Below are 18,851 nucleotides of genomic sequence, written 5' to 3'. Positions count from 1 at the left end.
CCCCATGCATTGTGCCCTGCGCACCGTGCATTGTGCCGCGCATTGTGCCCTGCACATTGTGCACCTTGCATTGTGCATTGTGCCCCGTGCATTGTGCCCCGTGCCCCACGCATTGTGCCCCGTGCATTGTGCCCCGTGCATTGTGCCCCGTGCATTGTGCCCCGTGCATTGTGCACCTTGCACTGTGCATTGTGCCGTGCATCGTGCCGCGCGTTGTGCATCGCGCCGCGCACCGTTTGCGCCGCGGGCTCCCGCCGGGCGCTCTTGTCAGGACACGCGTGTGCGACGCACACCCGCCCCTTGCGCCCCACACGCGCGTGCGGGGGGAACGTGTCATTTTGGGGCCAGAACGGGGGGGTTTGTTTGGCTTTCCCGGCGCTCGGCGTTGGCTCCCGGACACCTGGGTCCTCGCCGGGGTGCCCGGATGCCTGGGTCCCTCACGCACTGGGGCGGGGGGGCGGTTTGGGGGATTTTCCTGCCCCCCGGCCCCACGTCCATGGGGGCCCCGCCCCCCCGCGTTTGGCACGAGCCCCCGCCCCTCCCCCCGCCCTTGGCTGCGGTTTTGGGGGCGCGGTGCCAACCCCCCCTCCCCCGCTAAGATGGCGCCTGTTGGCACCGGGAAGGCGCTGCGGCAGCGGGACGGGGACGGACGGGCCCCGGTGTCCCCCGGTGTCACCAGCGTCCCCCCGGTGTCCCCTGGTGTCCCCCCGTGCTGGTGAAGCCATAGGGCTCCATAGGGCTGTGCTGGTCTATAGGGCTCCATGGGGCTGTGTAGGGTTCTGCGTGGCTCTATAGGTCTCTATGGCGCTGGGTTGCTCTATAGGGCTGTATAGGGCTCTATAGGGTTGTGTCGGTCCGTAGGGCTGTGCAGGGTTTTCTGTGAATCTATAGGGCTCTGTGGGGTTCTGTGTGGCTCTATGGGGCTTTATAGGGTTCTGTTGGTCTGTAGGGCTCTATAGGGCTGTGTAGAGCTGTATAGGGCTCTGTGTGGCTCTATGGGGCCCTATAGGGTTCTGTCAGTCTGTAGGGCTCTATAGGGCTCTACAGGGCTCCGTGGGGCTCTGCAGGGCCCTATAGGATCCATCCGGCTCTGCCGGAGCCGCTGGGGCTCCGGGTGGGTCTGTAGGGGCCATCGTGTGGGTCACGGGATCCATAGGGGCGGGGGGGACACGCGGTCGCTGCTGGCACCGCCCGGATGCCTGGGTCCCTCCCGAACGCCTGGGTCCGGGTGCCGCAGGTGCGGGGGTGGGGCCCCGCGAGGCGGGGTGCAGCTGCCCAACAGCACCTGAACCCCCCGCCAGGGACGCGGGGGGGACACGGGGGAAATGGGGGGACACGGGGGACACCGGGACCCGCTGTGTACAGCTCGGGGGGAAACTGAGGCACGGGGGGGGCGGGGCTGCAGGACGGGGGTCCCGGGGCCCCCCCGAGGTGTCCTCCCCCCTCCAGGAGCCCCGGGAGGACCCAGGCGACCAGGCGGGCGGGGGGAGCGGCAGCACGCGCCCGCCACGCGACACCCCCCCCACCGCCCTGGCAGAGGCCGCGACCCTGCACGCGCCTGCCGACCCCTGACCCCCCGCCCCTCCCCCCCTCGCACGCCTGGGTCCTGGGACGGGGTGGGAGGGGAACCCGGGAGATGACGGGACCCCCAGACATGCGGGAGTTGGGGGGACCCAGGTGTCCGGGGTGGATGGGGGAGACGCTCAGGGGGGGCACACCATGGGGTGGGGGGGGCTGGGGGGAACCCAGGCGTCCGGGCCCCCCCCGGCGGCGCAGACAATGGCGGCTTTGTTGGCGCAGCGGCTGGCGGGGGCCCAGCGCATTCCTGGCCCCTGGCCCGGCCCCGCGGCCCCCCCCGCCCGGACGCCTGGGTCCCCCTGGGCGGCGGGGGTGGAGTGTGCCCGGACGCCTGGGTCCCGCATGGGGCACCCAGACAGCGGGGTCCCCCCCTGGGCCACGGGTGCCACCGAGGTCCCCAAGGACATTCACCCTGAACGACCCCGTGGGAACAAGGGGCCCTTCAGCGTGGGGACCCAGGCGTCCGGGGCCGCCCCTCCTCCCCGGGGTGCGACGGGGACCTCAGCGTCCGGGCTGGACCCAGGCGTCCGGGGGGGACCCAGGCGTCCGGACCTGACCCCGTGTCCCCCACAGACTCTGGACAATCCGACAGCTCAAACCCCCAGGGCGACGCCGACATCAAACCACTGCCCAACGGTGAGTCCCGGGGTCCCCCCGGCCCCCATCCCGGGGTTCCCCCGGTGTCCCCCGTGTTCCCCCGGTGTCCCCCATGGCCCCGTGTCCCCCGTCCCCAGGGCATCTGACCTTCCAGGACTGTTTCGTGACATCGGGCGTCTGGAACGTGACGGAGCTGGTGAGGGTGTCCCAGAGTAAGTGGGGTCAGGGGGACATGGGGGGGACATGATAGGGACGTGGGGGATGCTGAGGACGGGGGGGCCCGGGGGGTCCCCGCGCGGGTCCCCCACGTCCCCCGTTTTGTCCCCGTGTCCCCAGCCCCGGTGGCCACGGCCTCGGGCCCAAACTTCTCGCTGGCCGATCTGGAGACCCCGGGCGGCTTCTACAACATCAGCCCCGTGGCGCTGGGACGGGCGGCCGCTGGGACCCCCCCCCGACCGGGGTACGGACCCCCGAAGCCCCGGCCCCGGGTCCCTGGGGGACTCGCCCCCCAGTGACCCCCCTGTCCCCACAGCGGCCCCAAGCGCCCCAAGGCCCTGGACGAGGGCGACATGGAGGGACCCGGGGACGACGTTTTCTACCCCGCGCCGGGACGGTCCCCGGCCCCCGGAGCAGCCAGGGCTGGGGGGGGCGACGGGGGACACCGCGTGGGTGACACGGGGGGCAGGGCGCACGGCGGGGTGGTGACGGGGGCGGGGTCGGGGGTGATGGGAGGACGTGCCCGGGGGGCGGGGGGACTCGGGGGGGCTGGGGTGTCCAGGGGCTCCCTGGGGGGCTGGGGGGAGGTGCGGGGGGCTCTGGGCTCCCGGGGGGGGCTGGGGTGCAGCTGCCCCCTGACCCCCCCGGCCCCCCCAGGCCCCACGCTGAAGAAGTCGGGGAAGCTGGATTTCTGCAGCGCCCTGGGGGGGTCACGGGGCCGCCCCCCCGCGTGGCCTTCGGACACCACCCCGCTGCCCGTGCTGGCCGGAGTGCGCCCCGGTGAGACCCCCGGGGACCCCCCGGGCACCCCGAGCCCCCCCAGGCACCCCGGGACCCCCCTGTGGCCCCCAGACTCCCCCTTGGCACCCCGAGAACCCCCTGGGCAACCCGAGGCACCTCCTGAACTCCTGGGTCCCCTCCCGAACTCCTGGGTCCTCTCCCCCTCTGGTCACCCGGGTCCCCCCCCCAGACTCTTGGGTCCCCCCCACCCTCCTGTGTTCCCCCGTGTCCCCCCCCCCCGCACGCCTGGGTCCCCCGCATGCCTGGGTCCCCCCGGACGCCTGGGTCCCGGCCCCGGCACTCAGGCTCGCTGCAGGCAGCCCGCGGGCCTCGGCCTCGGCGCTGCACTTCCCGTCCGGGTCCCCTCCTGCCCCAGTCCAGCCCCTACTTCGCCCACCCCACCATCCGCTACCACCACGGCCAGGACTCGCTCAAGGACTTTGTGCAGTTCGTCTGCGCCGACGGCGCCGCGCAGGGCACGCAGGTGGGACCCCGGGGCCGCGACACGGGGACGGGGACACCGCAGGGATGTGGGGTGCAGGGGGGCGCGGGGTGACACGGGACGTGCCGACGTGGGGACCCGGGGGACGCTGCCCAACCCCCCCCCAGGGGCCTGACCCCCACACCCGGGGCACTGGCCCCAGTTTGGGTCTCACTCGGTCACTGGCCCCAGTTTGGTGCCCGGTCTCCGCGGCCACGCGCGCCCTGGGGGCGGGGCCTGTATGTAAATGAGGTGCAGGAGGCGGAGCTTGTGCGGAACGGGTCCATGGGGGCGGGGCCTATATGTAAATGAGGGCCGGAGGGGCGGGGCCTGGCAGGGCAGGTCCACGGGGTGTGAACGATGCACGTGCGAACCGGGGGGGGGGGGGGGCGGAGCCTGTATGCAAATGAGCCCCAGGACCACGCCCCCGCGCCAGCGCCCCCAGGCGGGTCCCCGCTGCCCCCGGTCACGTGTTCTCTTGCAGCCGAGCGGGGGGGCAGGGCCGCGCTGGGGGGGCTGCGGGGGACCCCCCCCCCCTGGCCCGGCCGCTGCCCCCTCCCCCCGCCGGACCCCAAAGCCCCCGGCGGCCCCCGGGGACCCCCGGCCGCGCCCCGTAAGTGCCGCCCAGTGCTCCCAGCGCTCCCACTGCACCCCTGCACCCGCAGCCGGGACCTGGGCCAGGGGGTAGCAGAAACGGGGTGCAGGGCTTCAAGGGGCGTGGTAATGGGGTGCGGGGGGTTCAGTGATGGGGTGCAGTGATGGGGTGCAGTGGTGGGGGTGCTGGGGTTCAGGGGGCGCAGTGATGGGGTGCAGGGGCACAGTGATGGGGTGCAGTGATGGGGTGCAGTGATGGGGTGCAGGGGCACAGTGATGGGGTGCAGTGATGGGGTGCAGTGGTGGGGTGCAGTAATGGGGTGCAGGGGCACAGTGATGGGGTGCAGTGATGGGGTGCAGTGATGGGGTGCAGGGGGCACAGTGATGGGGTGCAGGGGTGCAGTGATGGGGTGCAGTGGTGGGGTGCTGGGGTTCAGGGGGCGCAGTGATGGGGTGCAGGGGCACAGTGATGGGGTGCAGGGGGTGCAGTGATGGGGTGCAGTGATGGGGTGCTGGGGTTCAGGGGGCGCAGTGATGGGGTGCAGTAATGGGGTGCAGGGGTGCAGTGATGGGGTGCAGGCAGTTTGTGGGGGTGCTCGGTGCTGGGAGTGTTCAGGGCTGCAGTAAAGGGTTGCAGTGGGGTTTTAGGGGTGCACTGAGTGCACCAGTGGGGTTCAGGGGGCTTGGGGTGCAGCATTGGGGTGCAGGGGGTTTATGGGTGCAGCAGGGTGCAGTGTGGGGGTGCATGGGGTTTATAGGGTGCAGGGGGCTGAGTGGGTGCAGGCTGGGGGTTCAGGGGGTGCAGCAGTGGGGTTCGGGGGCTCAGGGGGGTGCAGTAACGGGGTTCAGGGGGTTCAAGGCGTGCAGTTGTGGGGTACAGGGGTTCGGGGGTTCAGGGAGGTGCAGTAACGGGGTTCAGGGGCTGCAGCAGCGGGTGCAGCTGCCCCAGTGCCCCGGAGTGACTGGGCAGCAGCGCAGGAGGAAACTGGTGCCACGGGTGGCACCGCGGTGCCCGGGGGGGCAGGGGGTGACACGAGGGGGTGACACGAGGGGTGACACGAGGGGGTGACACGAGGGTGTGACCGAAGTGACAGGGCCCGGCCCGGCTGCCCGTGCGTCATCCCCCCATCGCCATCGCCGTCCCCTGCCCCCGGCACGTCCGTCCCGGCACGTCCCGGCGCCTCATCCACCACATTCCCTGGTTATTTTTCCTTTTTTCCATTTTTTTTACCCCATTTTCGGGGGGGAGGGGGGGGGGGGTGGTTCGGGGGGGGCACAGGACGCCTGGGTCCCCTGCGGGGCCAGGGGGGACCCAGGGCGCCCAAGCTGGGGGGGCAGGGGGGGTCCCGGTGCTGCACACGTGTCACCCGCGTGTCCGTGTGTCACCCGCGTGACCCCACTGACCCCCCCTCCCTCCCCCAGCACTCGCAGCGCCAGGACCCCGCCCCTCCCCCCCCCCCCCGCCTTGTCGGCCTCGGGACCCCGCGACGACGGCGACTTTCTGACCCTCTCCCCCCGCAGCAGGTACGGCCGGACGCCTGGGTCCCCCCCCAAACTCCTGGGTCCCCCTCCTGCACTCCTGGGTCCCGCCCGGATGCCCGGGTCCCCTGCCAGGGCACGCCTGGGTCCTCACCTGCCCCTCCCTCCCATCCCGGGCTAATTAGGCGGTTAAAGAGCAGCCCCAGGCCCCACCCCCGATGCCCAACTAGGGGGACTGGACCCCCTCCCCCTCCCCCATCTGGTTGCTGGAGCAACGAGACATGACGTCACCACAAGCGGCAGGGACAATGGGGGGCGGGGGCCCCCGTCCCAGTGTCCCCATGGCAACCGCGCCCCACCACCACCACCCCCTGGCACCGCTCTGGGCCGGGGGTCGTGCCCCCCCAGCGGGGCGCCCCATTGGCCCGCAGCACCGTGGCACGACGCCCGATTGGCTGCCTGCCCTGTGTCCGCTGGCCTCGGATTGGCTGGCACGGGAGCGGCAGCGGCGCAGGCGTGGAGCCAATGGGCTGGGGGTGGGGGGGGTGCAGGGCTGGCGGCCAATGGGGGGCCTCGGCGGGCCAGCCAGGCTGCACCTGATTGGCTGGCAACGGGCGCGCCTTGGCAGGCTGCGGGCGCTGCGGCAGCGGGCGCATCCCCATTGGCCGGGCTGCGGTGGTGCGGTGGCCGGGCAGCCAATGGCGTGGCAGCGCCGCGCCCCGGCTCGGCACGCGGGGGGGGGGGGGGGGCGGGGCTCCCGGACGCCTGGGTTCCCCCGCCGGGGCTGCCATGTGCTGAGCATTGAGGCCCGCGGCGCCGCCCGGATGCCTGGGTCCCCCCCGAACTCCTGGGTCCCCTGCGACACTCCCAGCCCTGGGCCCCTGAGGTGCGGGGGGGGTTGGGGGTCTGGGGGGGGCAGTGTCGCCACCGCGCTGACCCCCCCCTTCTCCCCCCAGTCCTGGTTCCTCTGACGCCCCCGAACGAGGAGAAACCGCCGGAAAAAGGAGAAAAAAAGACAAAAAAAACAGCCCAGCCCACCCCAAACCCGCAGCCCCCCCCCGGCGCCCCCTCCCCCCACCGTCCAACGCCGGGGGGCCCCGACCCCCCCCTCCCCCCGTGACGTGGATGAGGCTCCGGCCTCTCTGATGTGCCCCCCCCCACCCCCCGCACCCCCCGCTCGGGGGGGACCCAGGCGTCCGGGGGAACACGCGTGTGAACCCCGCGCTCCCATGCCCCCCCCATGCGCGTGTGACCCCCGCCCCGCACACGTGACCCCCGCACACGCGTGTGACCCCGCCCCACACACGTGACCCCGCACACGCGTGTTGTCACCAGCACCCCCTGCACACGCGTGACCCCCCGTGACCCCCCCACCCCCCCCCGGGGGGTCCCGTTGCTGCAGGACAGCGAGCGGGGGGGGCGGGGGGACCTGGGGACCCCCCCGCCCGTCCCCCCCCGCTTCGGGCCCCCCACCCCCCCCGCTCATTTTTTTTAATTAAGTGCAATTACCCCCGGGCGAGGCCCCACCACCCCCCACCCCCCCCCTTTTGGGGTAAAACTCCCACATTTTGGGGTCCAACCCCACTCGGGGTCAAACCCCCCCCTGCTGGGGTCAAACCCCCTCCCCCGGGTTTGGGGTCAAACCCCCCCGGTTTGGGTCAGACCCCCCCCCACATGGGGCCCGTCCCCCCTTTGGGGTCAAACCCCCATTCTGGGGTCACACCCCTTGTGTCCCCCCCCGGATCAATCCCCCCTTTGGGGTCAAACCCCCCATTTCGGGGTCAACCCCCCCCTTGGGGTCCCGCCCCCTTTGGGGTCTCCCCCTCCAAGTGCTTTTTTTGGGGAGCCCCCGATTTCCCGCGTTCCGCCCCCCCCCGGGTTCCTCCATCGGCCGTTTGTGGTTTTTTACCATTTCTGGGTCACCGGGGGGGGGGGATTTGGGGCCATTTTGCTCGTTTTGGGGTTTCTGCACCTTTGGGGGCCCAGCCCCCCCCCGCCCCCCCCGCCCCCCGCTGTTGGGGTCAGACGGACCAAATTTGCCTTAGACCCCCCTGCCCCCCCGGGGACAACCCCGGATTTGGAGGGTCCCTGCTCTGGGGTGACCCCCCCCCTCTCTGTGACCCCTCCCCCCGGGCTTTTGGGACCCCCCCACCAGCAGTTCCCCCCTCCCCCGTTTTTGGCCCCTCCCCCATTTTTGCCCTCCTCCCATTTTGGGCCCCCCCCCCGGGGCCCCCACCAGCAAACGGGGCGCCCAACATTTGGGGCCCCCCCCACCAGCACGAGGCCCCCCCGGGACCCCCATTGGGGGGGGAGGGGCCCCCAGAGCGACCCCCCGCCCTTCGCCCCCCCCCACCCCCCGCGTTGCACATTTGGGGACCCCCCCCCCAGGTCGCCCCTCCCCCCCACACGTGGTAGTGACGTCATTTCCCGGGGGGTGGGTCGGCCCCTCCCCCCCGACCGAGGATTGCGGAGGAAAAACCCGCGAAAATGGGGAAAAAAAGGCAAAAACCAGGAAATAAAAGTGTCGAACCCGCCCCGGCCCGGCTCGTGCGAGGAGGGGGGGAGAGGCGGCGGGGGGGAGGGGTCACCGGGTGGTCGCGGGGGGGCGGGGAAGCCCTCAAACGGGGCCGATTTCTCCCCAATCCTGGGGGGGACCCAGGTGTCCGGGCCCCTCCCCCGCCCATTTAAGAGGCCCAAGGGCGTTGCTTCCCCGCCAACCCCACCTGGAGGGACCCAGGCGTCCGGGTCCCCCCAGAGCGGAGCCGGGGACCCCCGACCCCCCCCACGGTGAGACGCGGGGGCCCTCGCGGTGTCCCCCTCCTCGGGAACCCCGTCCCCCCAAGGGGACCCAGGCGTCCCGGCCACCCCCTCCCCCCGCACGTGGCCGCACTGGAAAACGTGGCGGGGGGGGAGGGGGGGGCACTCGGACGCCTGGGTCCCGGGGTAGGGGGGGGACACTCGGGTCCCACGTGAGCCGTGACGTGGCCGCGGATTTGAGGCATTTCGGGGCTTTCCGGGTCGATCCCCCTCGGCCCCCCCCGTGTCCCCGTGTCACCATCAGGTGACGGCGGCACCGGGCGCGCGACCCCTACTTCCCCTTCGGGGCCCTTAAAGCGCCCGCGGGGGACACGAGGGGGACAACGAGGGGACACGAGGGTGAGTGGGCCCGGGGGGGGCGTCCGGGTGCCCTTTACATCCTGGGGGAGCTGGGGATGCCCCTCGGCTGCCTGGGTCCCCCCGGACACCTGGGTCCCACGGGTGGGGGGCTGGGTCCCCCGGGCACCTGGGTGGGGATTGGGACCCCCCGGACGCCTGGGGTCCCCCGGACACCTGGGTCCCACGGGTCGGGGGCTGGGTCCCTCGGGCACTTGGGTGGGGACTGGGACCCCCGGACACCTGGGTCCCCCGGACATCTGGGTCCCACGGGCGCCGTCCGCAGATGCTGGCGCTGCTGTGGGGTGATGGTGATGGCGACGGCGGCGGCCGGGGGGGACCCCGGGGGGGGCCGTGCAGTTTCCTGGTGGTCGGTGATTGGGGGGGGCATCCCCGAGCCCCCCTTTGCCACCCCCCGCGAAGTGGCCACAGCGGCCGCCATGGGCCGCGCGGCCACCGAACTGGGCGCCGACTTCGTGCTGGCGCTCGGGGACAATTTCTACTACAAGGGGGTGCGGGACGAGTGGGACCCCCGGTTCCAGGTACGGACCCCGAGTGGGGGACCCCAGAGACCTGAATGTGCCCGGGGGGTTGTGGGCCGCCTGTGCCCCCCCCATCCCCCATTCCATGTCCACATGTCTGTCCCCCCTCTGTCCCCATGTCCTTCCCCGTGTCCCCAGGACACCTTCGAGCGCGTGTTCTCGGTCCCGGGGCTGCGGAACCTTCCCTGGTTCGTCTTGGCCGGGAACCACGACCACGCCGGGAACGTCACCGCGCAGATGGCGTACGGACGGCACTCGCCGCGGTGGTACGGGCAGGGGGACACGGGGACAGGGGACAGCATGGGGACAGGCACCCCCCGCGTACAGATGGCACTCGCCGTGGTGGTACAGGACAGGGGGGACACGGGGACAGGGGGACAGGGGACAGCATGGGCACAGCCACCCCTGCTGCCACTGCAGGGCTCAGTCACCTGCCCCTGTCCCCAGGGGGTCCCCCAATTGTCCCCCACACGTCTCCTGTCCCCGCAGGCACTTCCCGCACTCTTTCTGCGGCCCGTGCCCAGTGCTGGGGTTGTCCCCTGGGGTGTCCCGGGGGTCCCCCACGCGTCCCCTGTCCCCGCAGGCACTTCCCGCACTATTTCTACAGCCTCCGCCTGTCGCTGCCCGGCACCAACGCGTCAGCGCGGCTGCTGCTGCTGCTGACACGGTGCTGCTGTGCGGGGGGGGCGACGACGCCGGGGGGGGCCGCCCGCGCGGGCCCCGGGGACGCGGCGGCCGCGGCGGCGCAGCTGCGGTGGCTGCGGCGCCGGCTGGCGGCGGCGCGCGGGGACCGGTTCGTGCTGCTGGCCGGGCACTACCCGCTCTGGTCGGCCGGCGAGCACGGCCCCTCGGGCTGCCTGCGGCGCCTGCTGCGCCCCGCTGCTGCGCCGCCACCAGCGCCACGGCCCTACCTGAGCGGCCACGACCACAACCTGACAGGTGGAGGGCCGGGCCCGCGCGCCCCCACGGGGACCCCGAGCCCCCACACTGCCCCCCTGAACCCCCACGGGACCCCTGAACCCCCACACTAACCCCCCCCAACCCCCCACAGGACCCCTGAACCCCACAGGCACCCCAGACTCCCTCGGGGACTCCTGAGCCCCACGGGGACCCCTGAACCCCCACAGTGCACAGGGACCCCCCAGAGCTGACATGGGACCCCCCCGAACGCCCATGGTGTCCAGGGACCCCCCAAAACTGAGCACGGGACCCTGTGGAGCCCCCACGGTGTCCAGGGACCCCCCAACCTCCCAGCAGAACCCCCAGTGTGCAGGGACATGGGAGCCAGGAGCTCAGGACGGGTCCCAGGCGTCCGGGGGGAGCCCAGAAGTTCGGGCTGGGGGACCAGGCGTCCGGGGGGAGCCCCAGAAGTTCGGGCTGGGGACCCAGGCGTCCGGGAGGGAGCCCAGAAGTTCGGGCTGGGGGACCCAGGCGTCCGGGGGGAGCCCAGAAGTTCGGGCTGGGGACCCAGGCGTCCGGGGGGAGCCCAGAAGTTCGGGCTGGGGACCCAGGCGTCCGGGAGGGAGCCCAGAAGTTCGGGCTGGGGACCCAGGCGTCCGGGGGGAGCCCAGAAGTTCGGGCTGGGGACCCAGGCGTCCGGGAGGGAGCCGAGAAGTCCGCCGGGGGACCCAGGCGTCCGGGCGCTGCCCCGTTCCCCGCAGTTCCTGCAGGAGGGAGGCGTGGCCTACGTGTGTGAGCGGCGCGGGGAACTTCGTGGAGGCGTCGCGGCGCCACGCGGGGGCGCTGCCGCCCGGCGCCCTGCGCTTCTTCTTCGGCGCCCCCGCGGCGCCCGGCGCGTTCGCGCACGTGCGGCTGCACACCCGCGCGCGGCCACCGTCACCTTCCTGGAGAGCACGGGCCGCGTGCTGTACCGCGTGACCCTGCCGCCGCGCGACCCCCTGACCCCGGGCGCCGGCCCCCGGGCTGCGAGCGGGGCGGGACCCCCCGGAGCCCGGGGGAGCCCCCACAATAAAGGCTTTGGGGGGAGAAGCCGCCAGCGGCCGCCCCGAAACCGCCGCGTTTCGCCCCCGAAATCGCCGCGTTTTCGCCCCGAAACCGCCGCGCCCCCGTCCCGGTTCGCGGGCGATTGGGGCGGGAAGGGGGCGCGGCAGCGTTCTGGCCACGTGACCCGCCCCCCCGCCGCCGATTGGGTGGAGGTCGCGGAGCCATCGCCCAATGGATGCGAGGGAGGGCGGAAGGGGCGGGGCGTGGGGCCGTTCCGGTGCGGGTCCCGCCGCCGCCCCGCCATGGGCCGCCGCAAGTCGAAGCGGAAACCGCCGCCCAAGAAGAAAGTGACGGGGACGCTGGAGACGCAGTTCACGTGCCCGTTCTGCAACCACGAGAAGTCCTGCGACGTCAAGATGTGAGCGGCCACGCGCGAGCGGCGACACGCGGGGACACGGGGGGAGCGGCGGGGACACGGGGGGAGCGGCGGGGACACGGCGGAGCGGGGGACACGGGGAGGAGCGGCGGCGACACGGGGGATCGGGGACACGGGGGGGAGCGGCGGGAATGGGAGAACCGGTGGGGACACGGAGGTAGCGGGGGACACGCGCGGGGACACGGGGGGGAGCGGCGGGGGACATGCGGGGACCAGCGAGGACACGGGCGAGCGGGGACGGCGGGGACACACGGGGGAAATGGGGGACACGGGGGGAGCGGGGACATCGGGGGAGCAGCAGAATCCGTGGGGACACGCAGGGAAATGGGGACACGGGGGAAATGGGGACACGGGGGAAATGGGGACACGGGGGGGAGCGGGGGACATCGGGGGGAGCAGCAGAACCGGCAGGGACACGGGGGAGCGGGGACACGGGGGTCACGGCCCGGCCTTTGTCCCCCGTCCGCAGGGACCGCGCCCGCAACACCGGGGTGATCTCCTGCACCGTCTGCCTGGAGGAGTTCCAGACGCCCATCACCTGTATCCTTAACGGGACCCCCCCGGGGGCCCCGATCCCCGACCCACCACCCGTGTCGCTAACGGGGACCCCCGGGACCCCCTGCCCCGTTAGATCCTTGACCCCCCCAGACCTGTCAGAGCCCGTGGACGTTTACAGCGACTGGATCGATGCCTGCGAAGCCGCCAACCAGTGACGTCCCTGTGCCGGGGGGCGTCGCTGCCCCCTGTCCCCCCAGGGTGACGCTGTCCTTGTCCCCCCCCCCGGCCGCTCTGTGGCATTTTCGTTGTTGTCTCCGTTTCTGTCCTCAGACACGGGGGCTCCGGTGGCGACCCCCGAGCGCGTCCCCTGGACACTGAACCGCAGGGCGGCCCGAGCGCTGCGGGGACACGGGGGACACGGGGGCGGGTGTGCGGGGTGACACGTTTTTGGCAGAACCCCTCCCAATAAATGCCCTCGCGGGCTGGGCCGGGGGTCCGTGTCTTGGTCACTGTTGGCACCGTGGGGTCTGTGGGGAATGTGGGGTCTATGGGGACTGTGGGGATGTGGGGTGGCAGCTCCGGGGGGGGTCCGTGGGGTCTGTGGGGATGTGGGGTCTATGGGGACTGTGGGGATGTGGGGTGGCAGCTCCGGGGGGGTCCGTGGGGTCTGTGGGGGATGTGGTGGTGGCAGCTCCGGGGGGGTCCGTGGGGTCTGTGGGGATGTGGGGGTGGCAGCCCCGGGGGGGGTCCGTGGGGTCTGTGGGGATGTGGGGGTGGCAGCTCCGGGGGGGGTCCGTGGGGGTCTGTGGGGATGTGGGGTGGCAGCCCCGGGGGGGGTCCGTGGGGTCTGTGGGGATGTGGGGTGGCAGCCCTGGGGGTCTGTGGTGCTAACGAGCTCTCAGCGCTAACGAGTCTCCTCTGGTTCGGCAACCGCGCTGGGACACGTTGTCACCCTCGGCCACCCAGACCTGGGGACCCCCTCAGGGACCCCATGTCCCCCCCGTTCCCCCCTGTGTCTCACCATCCCCCCACATTGTCCCCCATTGTCCTCCCTCTCACAAATTGCCCCCCTTGTCCCCCCCATCCCCGTTGTCCCTGCGTTGTCCCCCGTCCCCTTTGCATGTGTTTATTGTCCCCGGCGTTGTTCCCTTGTCCCCCGTTGTCCCCGCAGTGGCGAGGCGGCCCGCTTTGCGTGTGTGTTTATTGCGGGGGTGATGCGGGGGTGTCAGTGCCGGGGGGGCCGCTGCGCTCACTGGTGCTCGAAGGGCCCGTCCAGCCCGTCCTCCCCCAGCAGCGCGGGGCCCCCGCAGTACTTGGGGTCGTACACCTGGCGCGGGAGCCCGTACACCGTCATCCCCGTCTGCGACGCGCCCTTGTTGCTGCCCATCTGCAGCCCGATGGTGCCCGTGTCGCAGTGCTGGGTGCCCAGCGACGGCTCGAAGATCTGCCGCTTGGTGCCCGGGGCCGTCATTCCAGCCTGGACAGACGGACGGGGTCAGGGACGCGGGGACACGGACACGGGGCCGGCCCCGTGGTGCCCAGGGAGGGCTCAAAGATCTGGCACTTGGTGCCGGGGGGGCGTCGTTCCAGCCTGGGACAGACGGACAGAGGGACAAGGACACAGGGACAGAGACACGGGGATCGGGACAGGGACAGAGGGACAGGGACAGAGGGATGGGGGATCGGGACAGAGGGACAGGCATGGGGATGGGGACACAGGGACAGAGGGACAGAAACAGGGACGGGGGTGGGCACAGGGGGGATGGGGGACAGAGGGACAGGGATGGGGACAGGGACAGAGGGACAGAAACAGGGACGGGGGTGGGCACAGGGGGATGGGGACAGAGGGACAGGGATGGGGACAGGGACAGAGGGACAGAAACAGGGACGGGGATGGGGACAGAGGGACAGAGACACAGGGACAGGCAGAGGGACAGGGATGTGGACAGAGGGACGGCGATGGGGATGGGGACAGCGCTGGGACAGGACAGCGGGCCGAGGGCTCCCTTGTCCTCCCGAAGGTCCCTCAGTGTCCCCAGGGGTCCCTTGGGCTCTTCAGGGAGACACGTCTGGGGACCCCCATCTCCCCCCCGCCCTGGCCCACCCGCGTCCCCCTGTCCCCCCCATTGCCCCATCTGTCTGTCCCCGTCCCACCTGGCTGGCGCCCCTTGTTGGTCCCCATCTGCAGGCTGATGGTGACCTGGTCCAGCGGTTGGTCGGTGCCCAGTTTGGGGTCGTACAGGTGCCTGCCGCGTCCCGTAGGCCGTCATGCCCTGCTGGCTGGCGAACTTGTTGGTGCCCATCTGGGGACGTGGGGGGACACAGGGGACACTGTCACCAGCCGCACCGAGTGCACACAGAACCCCTCTGTTCCCCATGTCCCCCCCGTGTTCTTGTCACCTGCAGCCCGATGATGTCCCCCCTGTCCCGCCGTGTCCCCCGTGTCCCCCATGTCCCCCGTGTCCCCGTCACCTGCAGCCCGATGATGTTCAGCCCTGTCCCCCCATGTACCCCCTGTCCTGCTGTGTCCCCCGTGTCCCCATGCCCCCCGTGTCCCCATGTCCCCCCGTGTCCCCGTCACCTGCAGCCCGATGATGTTCAGTCCTGTCCCCCCATGTTCCCCCTTGTCACGCTGTGTCCCCGTGTCCCCCCGTGTCCCCTGTGTCCCCCGTGTCCCCCGTGTCCCCCGTGTCCCCCGTGTCCCTGTCACCTGCAGCCTGATGATGTTGAGCCCTGTCCCATCATGTTCCCCCTTGTCACGCTGTGTCCCCGTGTCCCCATGCCCCCCCGTGGCCCCATGCCCCCCCGTGTCCCCATGCCCCCCATGTCCCCCGTGTCCCCCGTGTCCCCCATGTCCCCGTCACCTGCAGCCCGATGATGTTCAGCCCTGTCCCCCCATGTTCCCCCTTGTCACGCTGTGTCCCCGTGTCCCCATGCCCCCCGTGTCCCCCGTGTCCCCCGTGTCCCCATGTCCCTGTCACCTGCAGCCTGATGATGTTCAGCCCTGTCCCCCCATGTTCCCCCTTGTCACGCTGTGTCCCCGTGTCCCCCGTGTCCCCCGTGTCCCCATGCCCCCCGTGTCCCCCGTGCCCCCCGTGTCCCCATGCCCCCCGTGCCCCCCGTGCCCCCCGTGTCCCCGTGCCCCCCGTGTCCCCCGTGTCCCCATGTCCCCGTCACCTGCAGCCCGATGATGTTCAGCCCTGTCCCCCCATGTTCCCCCGTGTCCCCCGTGTCCCCGTGTCCCCCGTGTCCCCATGTCCCCGTCACCTGCAGCCCGATGATGTTCAGCCCTGTCCCCCCATGTTCCCCCGTGTCCCCATGCCCCCCGTGTCCCCCGTGTCCCCCATGTCCCCATCACCTGCAGCCCGATGATGTTCAGCCCTGTCCCCCCATGTTCCCCCGTGTCCCCCGTGTCCCCCGTGTCCCCCGTGTCCCCATCACCTGCAGCCCGATGATGTTCAGCCCCTCGCGCAGTTTCTCGGGGTGGAACCGTCGCTGCTGCTTCTCCGCGTATTTCACCCCCAGCCCCACGTTGTTCCCCTTGGTCTTGGCCTGGGGGGGCGGGGAGAGGGGGTGCTGGGGGGGCATGGGCACAGCCCCCCACCCCAAACAGCCCCCGCCCCCCACAGCTTTGCCCCTTTGGCGCCGTCTCCCGCTGGGGGCGCAGCGGGGCGCCCCCGGGGCCGTGCCCCCCCCGCGTCCCCGGGCGTCACCTGGCTGGCCAGCGCCATCAGCGTCGACTGCACCTGCGTGTGGTTCGTGTTCTCAAACAGGTCGTTGGCCTCGAAGATGTCGTGCGGCTTCACCCCGTAGCGCTTGATGGCGCGGAGGAAGTTCCCGATGTTCTCCAGCTGGGGGGGCAGCGCGGCTGGGACCCCGGACACCCCCCAGACACCCCCAGGACCCCTGGACACCCCCAGGACCCCTGGACACCCCCAGAGACCCCCCGGACACCCCTCAGACACCCCGTGACCCCCAGACACCCCCAGGACCCCTGGACACCCTCAGACACCCCCAGCACCCCTGGACACCCCCCGGACACCCCGGACACCCCTCAGACACCCTGGGACCCCCAGACAGCCCCAGGACCCCTGGACACCCCCCGGACACCCCCAGACACCCTGGGACCCCCAGACAGCCCCAGGACCCCTGGACACCCCCCGGACACCCCCAGACACCCTGGGACCCCCAGACAGCCCCAGGACCCCTGGACACCCTGGGACCCCCCGGGATCCCCGCCCCCTCCCCTCACCTTGTGCCAGTTCTGGACGGGGTCGTTCACCTTCTGCACGGAGCCCGGCTGCAGCTTGTTGATCAGCCTGGGGTCAAGGGCGGGTCAGGGGGTCAGGGCAGGGTCAGAGGTCAAGGGCAGGGGTCAGAGGTCAAGGGCAGGGCCATACTCGCAGAGGATGACTCCGTCCTTCAGCCCGTCCATGAAATTGTCCCCGAGGCGCCGTCCGGTCGTCCCCTCGATCCAGGTGCGCAGCTCCCGCTCCCGCTGCGGGTCGTATTTCTGCGCCAGCTGGGGACGGGGGACACGGCGGGGGCGTGGGGAACGGGGACAGCAGGGGACACGGCGGGGGCGTGGGGAACGGGGACAGCAGGGGACACGGCGGGGGCGTGGGGAACAGGGACAGCAGGGGACACGGCGGGGGGACAGGGGACAGCAGGGGACATGGGGAACAGCGGACATCGGGGACATGGCAGGGGACAGGGGGACACAGGGACATCAAGGGACATGGTAGGGGACATGGGGACATTAGGGGACATGGAGGCACATTGGGGGGACATGGGGACACCAGTGGAACATGGGGGACACGTCAGGGGACAGAGAGGAAACCACCAGGGGACATGGGGGACATGGTCAGTTGAGAGGACGCAATGGGAGATGGGGGCGCAGCCTGGGGGTGACCCACAAGCTCAGCCCACTTTGGAGAGCGTGAGAACAGCCCCGGCTGCCCGGGTCCCCCCACTGCCAGGAGGGGTGGTGGTGGGGAGAACCCAGGCGTCCGGGGCTGCCCCGCCCCCCCCCGGGAGGACCCAGGCATCCGGGGCCCCCCCCGCCCCGCCCCCCCCGCCGGGAGGACCCAGGCGTCCGGGCCCGCCGAACCTTTGCCCATATATAGTCCCGGCCCGCAGCCGCGCGCCCGCCGCGCTGCGACACCTTATAAGGGCTCGTGGCGGGGCCGGGGGCGGCGGGGCCCCTCCGAGCCCCCCCGGGCCGCCCAGAGCCCCCCCGGGCCCCCCGCGTTAACCCTTCCCGCGCTGCGGCCCGCGGGGCGCCTGCGGGGAGAAACTGAGGCACGGCAGGGGGACCCAGGCGTCCGGGAGTGTGTCACCCCCGCAGAGGGGACCCAGGCGTCCGGATGCGCATCACCCCAGCGGAGGGGACCCAGGAGTCCGGGTGCCCATCACCCCCCGCAGAGGGGACCCAGGCGTCCGGATGCCCATCACCCCAGCGGAGGGGACCCAGGAGTCCTGATGCCCATCACCCCCCGCGGAGGGGACCCAGGCGTCCGGATGCCCATCACCCCAGCGGAGGGGACCCAGGAGTCCGGGTGCCCATCACCCCCCGCAGAGGGGACCCAGGCGTCCGAGTGCGCATTACCGCCACGGAGGGGACCCAGGCGTGCGGGGCAGCACCAGGGACAGCGCCAGGTCCTGCCCCCGCCCCCCGCCCGCTCCGGCCGGTCCTGCCCCCCCGCCCCCGCCCGGTTCCGTCCCCCCGATTCTGTCCCGCCCGGGTCGGTTCTGTCCCCCCGGTTCTGTCATCCCGGGTTCGGTTCCCCCGGTCCGGTTCTGTCCCCCCGGCTCCGTTCGTTCCGCCCACCTTGTTCTTCACCTCGGCCGACAGCCCGTAGGCCGGGCCGCGGTTGAAGTTCGCGTTGGACATGGGGTCGGAGGGGGGTCCCGGTTCAGGGGTTCCCGGGGGGCTCGGGGGGTCCCGGCGGGTCGGTCGCGGCCGGTTCGGGGTTCCCGGGTCGGTCGCTCCCGGTGGGGTCGGTCGGTCCGTCCCGGGTCGCTCGTCCCGGTCCCGACCCGGCGCCGCCGCCACTTTTAAAAGTCGCGGAGCCCCCCCGGGCCGGGGCCGCGCGCGACCAATCCGCGCCGCCCGCCGCGCTGACGTCACCGCGGGGCGGGTGATGGCGTCATTTTTTCCACATTTAGCGGGGGGGATCCCGAGGGGGCGGGGGAGCCCCGGGCCGCCCCCCCAGCCCCCCCAGCTCCCCTCCCCCCATCCCTGCTCTCCCCCCCAGCCCTCTCTCCTCCCCGGACGCCTGGGTCACCCCGAACGCCTGGGTCCCCGTAGTCCGGAGGGAGGGGGGGGCGGGGCGGTCCCGGTGCCGTCAGCGGATCGGACTCCGGGGGTGGGGGGGGACGGGGACGGTTCGTCACGGGCGGGGAATGCGTCCCCCATCACCCCCTCCCCCCGCCTCCGGGAGCGCGTCCCATGGACCCAGGTGTCCGGGGAACCCAGGCGCCTGGGGAACCCAGGAGTTCTGAGGGGACCCAGGAGTTCGGGGAGCGGGGGGGGAACGCAGGCGTCCCAGGG

The 18,851-nt window shown here is 72.3% G+C and overlaps 2 protein-coding genes and 1 long non-coding RNA gene across 3 annotated transcripts; 2 read left to right on the top strand and 1 right to left on the bottom strand.

The window, feature by feature from the left end:
- Positions 1 to 1,748: 1,748 nt before the first annotated feature.
- On the top strand, positions 1,749 to 2,671 carry LOC135576736 (uncharacterized). Its single transcript, XR_010468505.1, has 3 exons — positions 1,749 to 2,214; positions 2,313 to 2,387; positions 2,512 to 2,671. It is a non-coding gene; the product is annotated as an uncharacterized LOC135576736 (long non-coding RNA).
- A 6,401-nt stretch (positions 2,672 to 9,072) lies between these two features.
- Positions 9,073 to 12,790, top strand: LOC135576735 (tartrate-resistant acid phosphatase type 5-like). Its single transcript, XM_065043808.1, is given in 11 exon segments — positions 9,073 to 9,260; positions 9,262 to 9,420; positions 9,559 to 9,686; positions 10,004 to 10,079; positions 10,082 to 10,144; positions 10,146 to 10,354; positions 11,078 to 11,111; positions 11,113 to 11,235; positions 11,238 to 11,782; positions 12,270 to 12,340; positions 12,449 to 12,790. Coding segments are annotated over 11 exon segments (1,569 nt in total). The 5' UTR covers positions 9,073 to 9,164; the 3' UTR covers positions 12,514 to 12,790.
- Positions 12,791 to 13,482: 692 nt separating this feature from the next.
- Positions 13,483 to 18,570, bottom strand: CNN1 (calponin 1). The gene is given in 8 exon segments (XM_065043807.1): positions 13,483 to 13,785; positions 14,464 to 14,546; positions 14,548 to 14,601; positions 15,740 to 15,850; positions 16,012 to 16,149; positions 16,551 to 16,617; positions 16,699 to 16,820; positions 18,129 to 18,570. Coding segments are annotated over 8 exon segments (876 nt in total). The 5' UTR covers positions 18,192 to 18,570; the 3' UTR covers positions 13,483 to 13,547.
- Between the last annotated feature and the right edge of the window lie 281 nt (positions 18,571 to 18,851).

The sequence above is a fragment of the Columba livia genome, chromosome 30 (assembly GCF_036013475.1).
Source record: "Columba livia isolate bColLiv1 breed racing homer chromosome 30, bColLiv1.pat.W.v2, whole genome shotgun sequence".
NCBI classification, from domain to species: Eukaryota; Metazoa; Chordata; class Aves; order Columbiformes; family Columbidae; genus Columba; species Columba livia.
The sequence above is the reverse complement of the archived record's forward strand: the minus strand, read 5'-3'. Positions and strand labels throughout refer to the sequence as shown.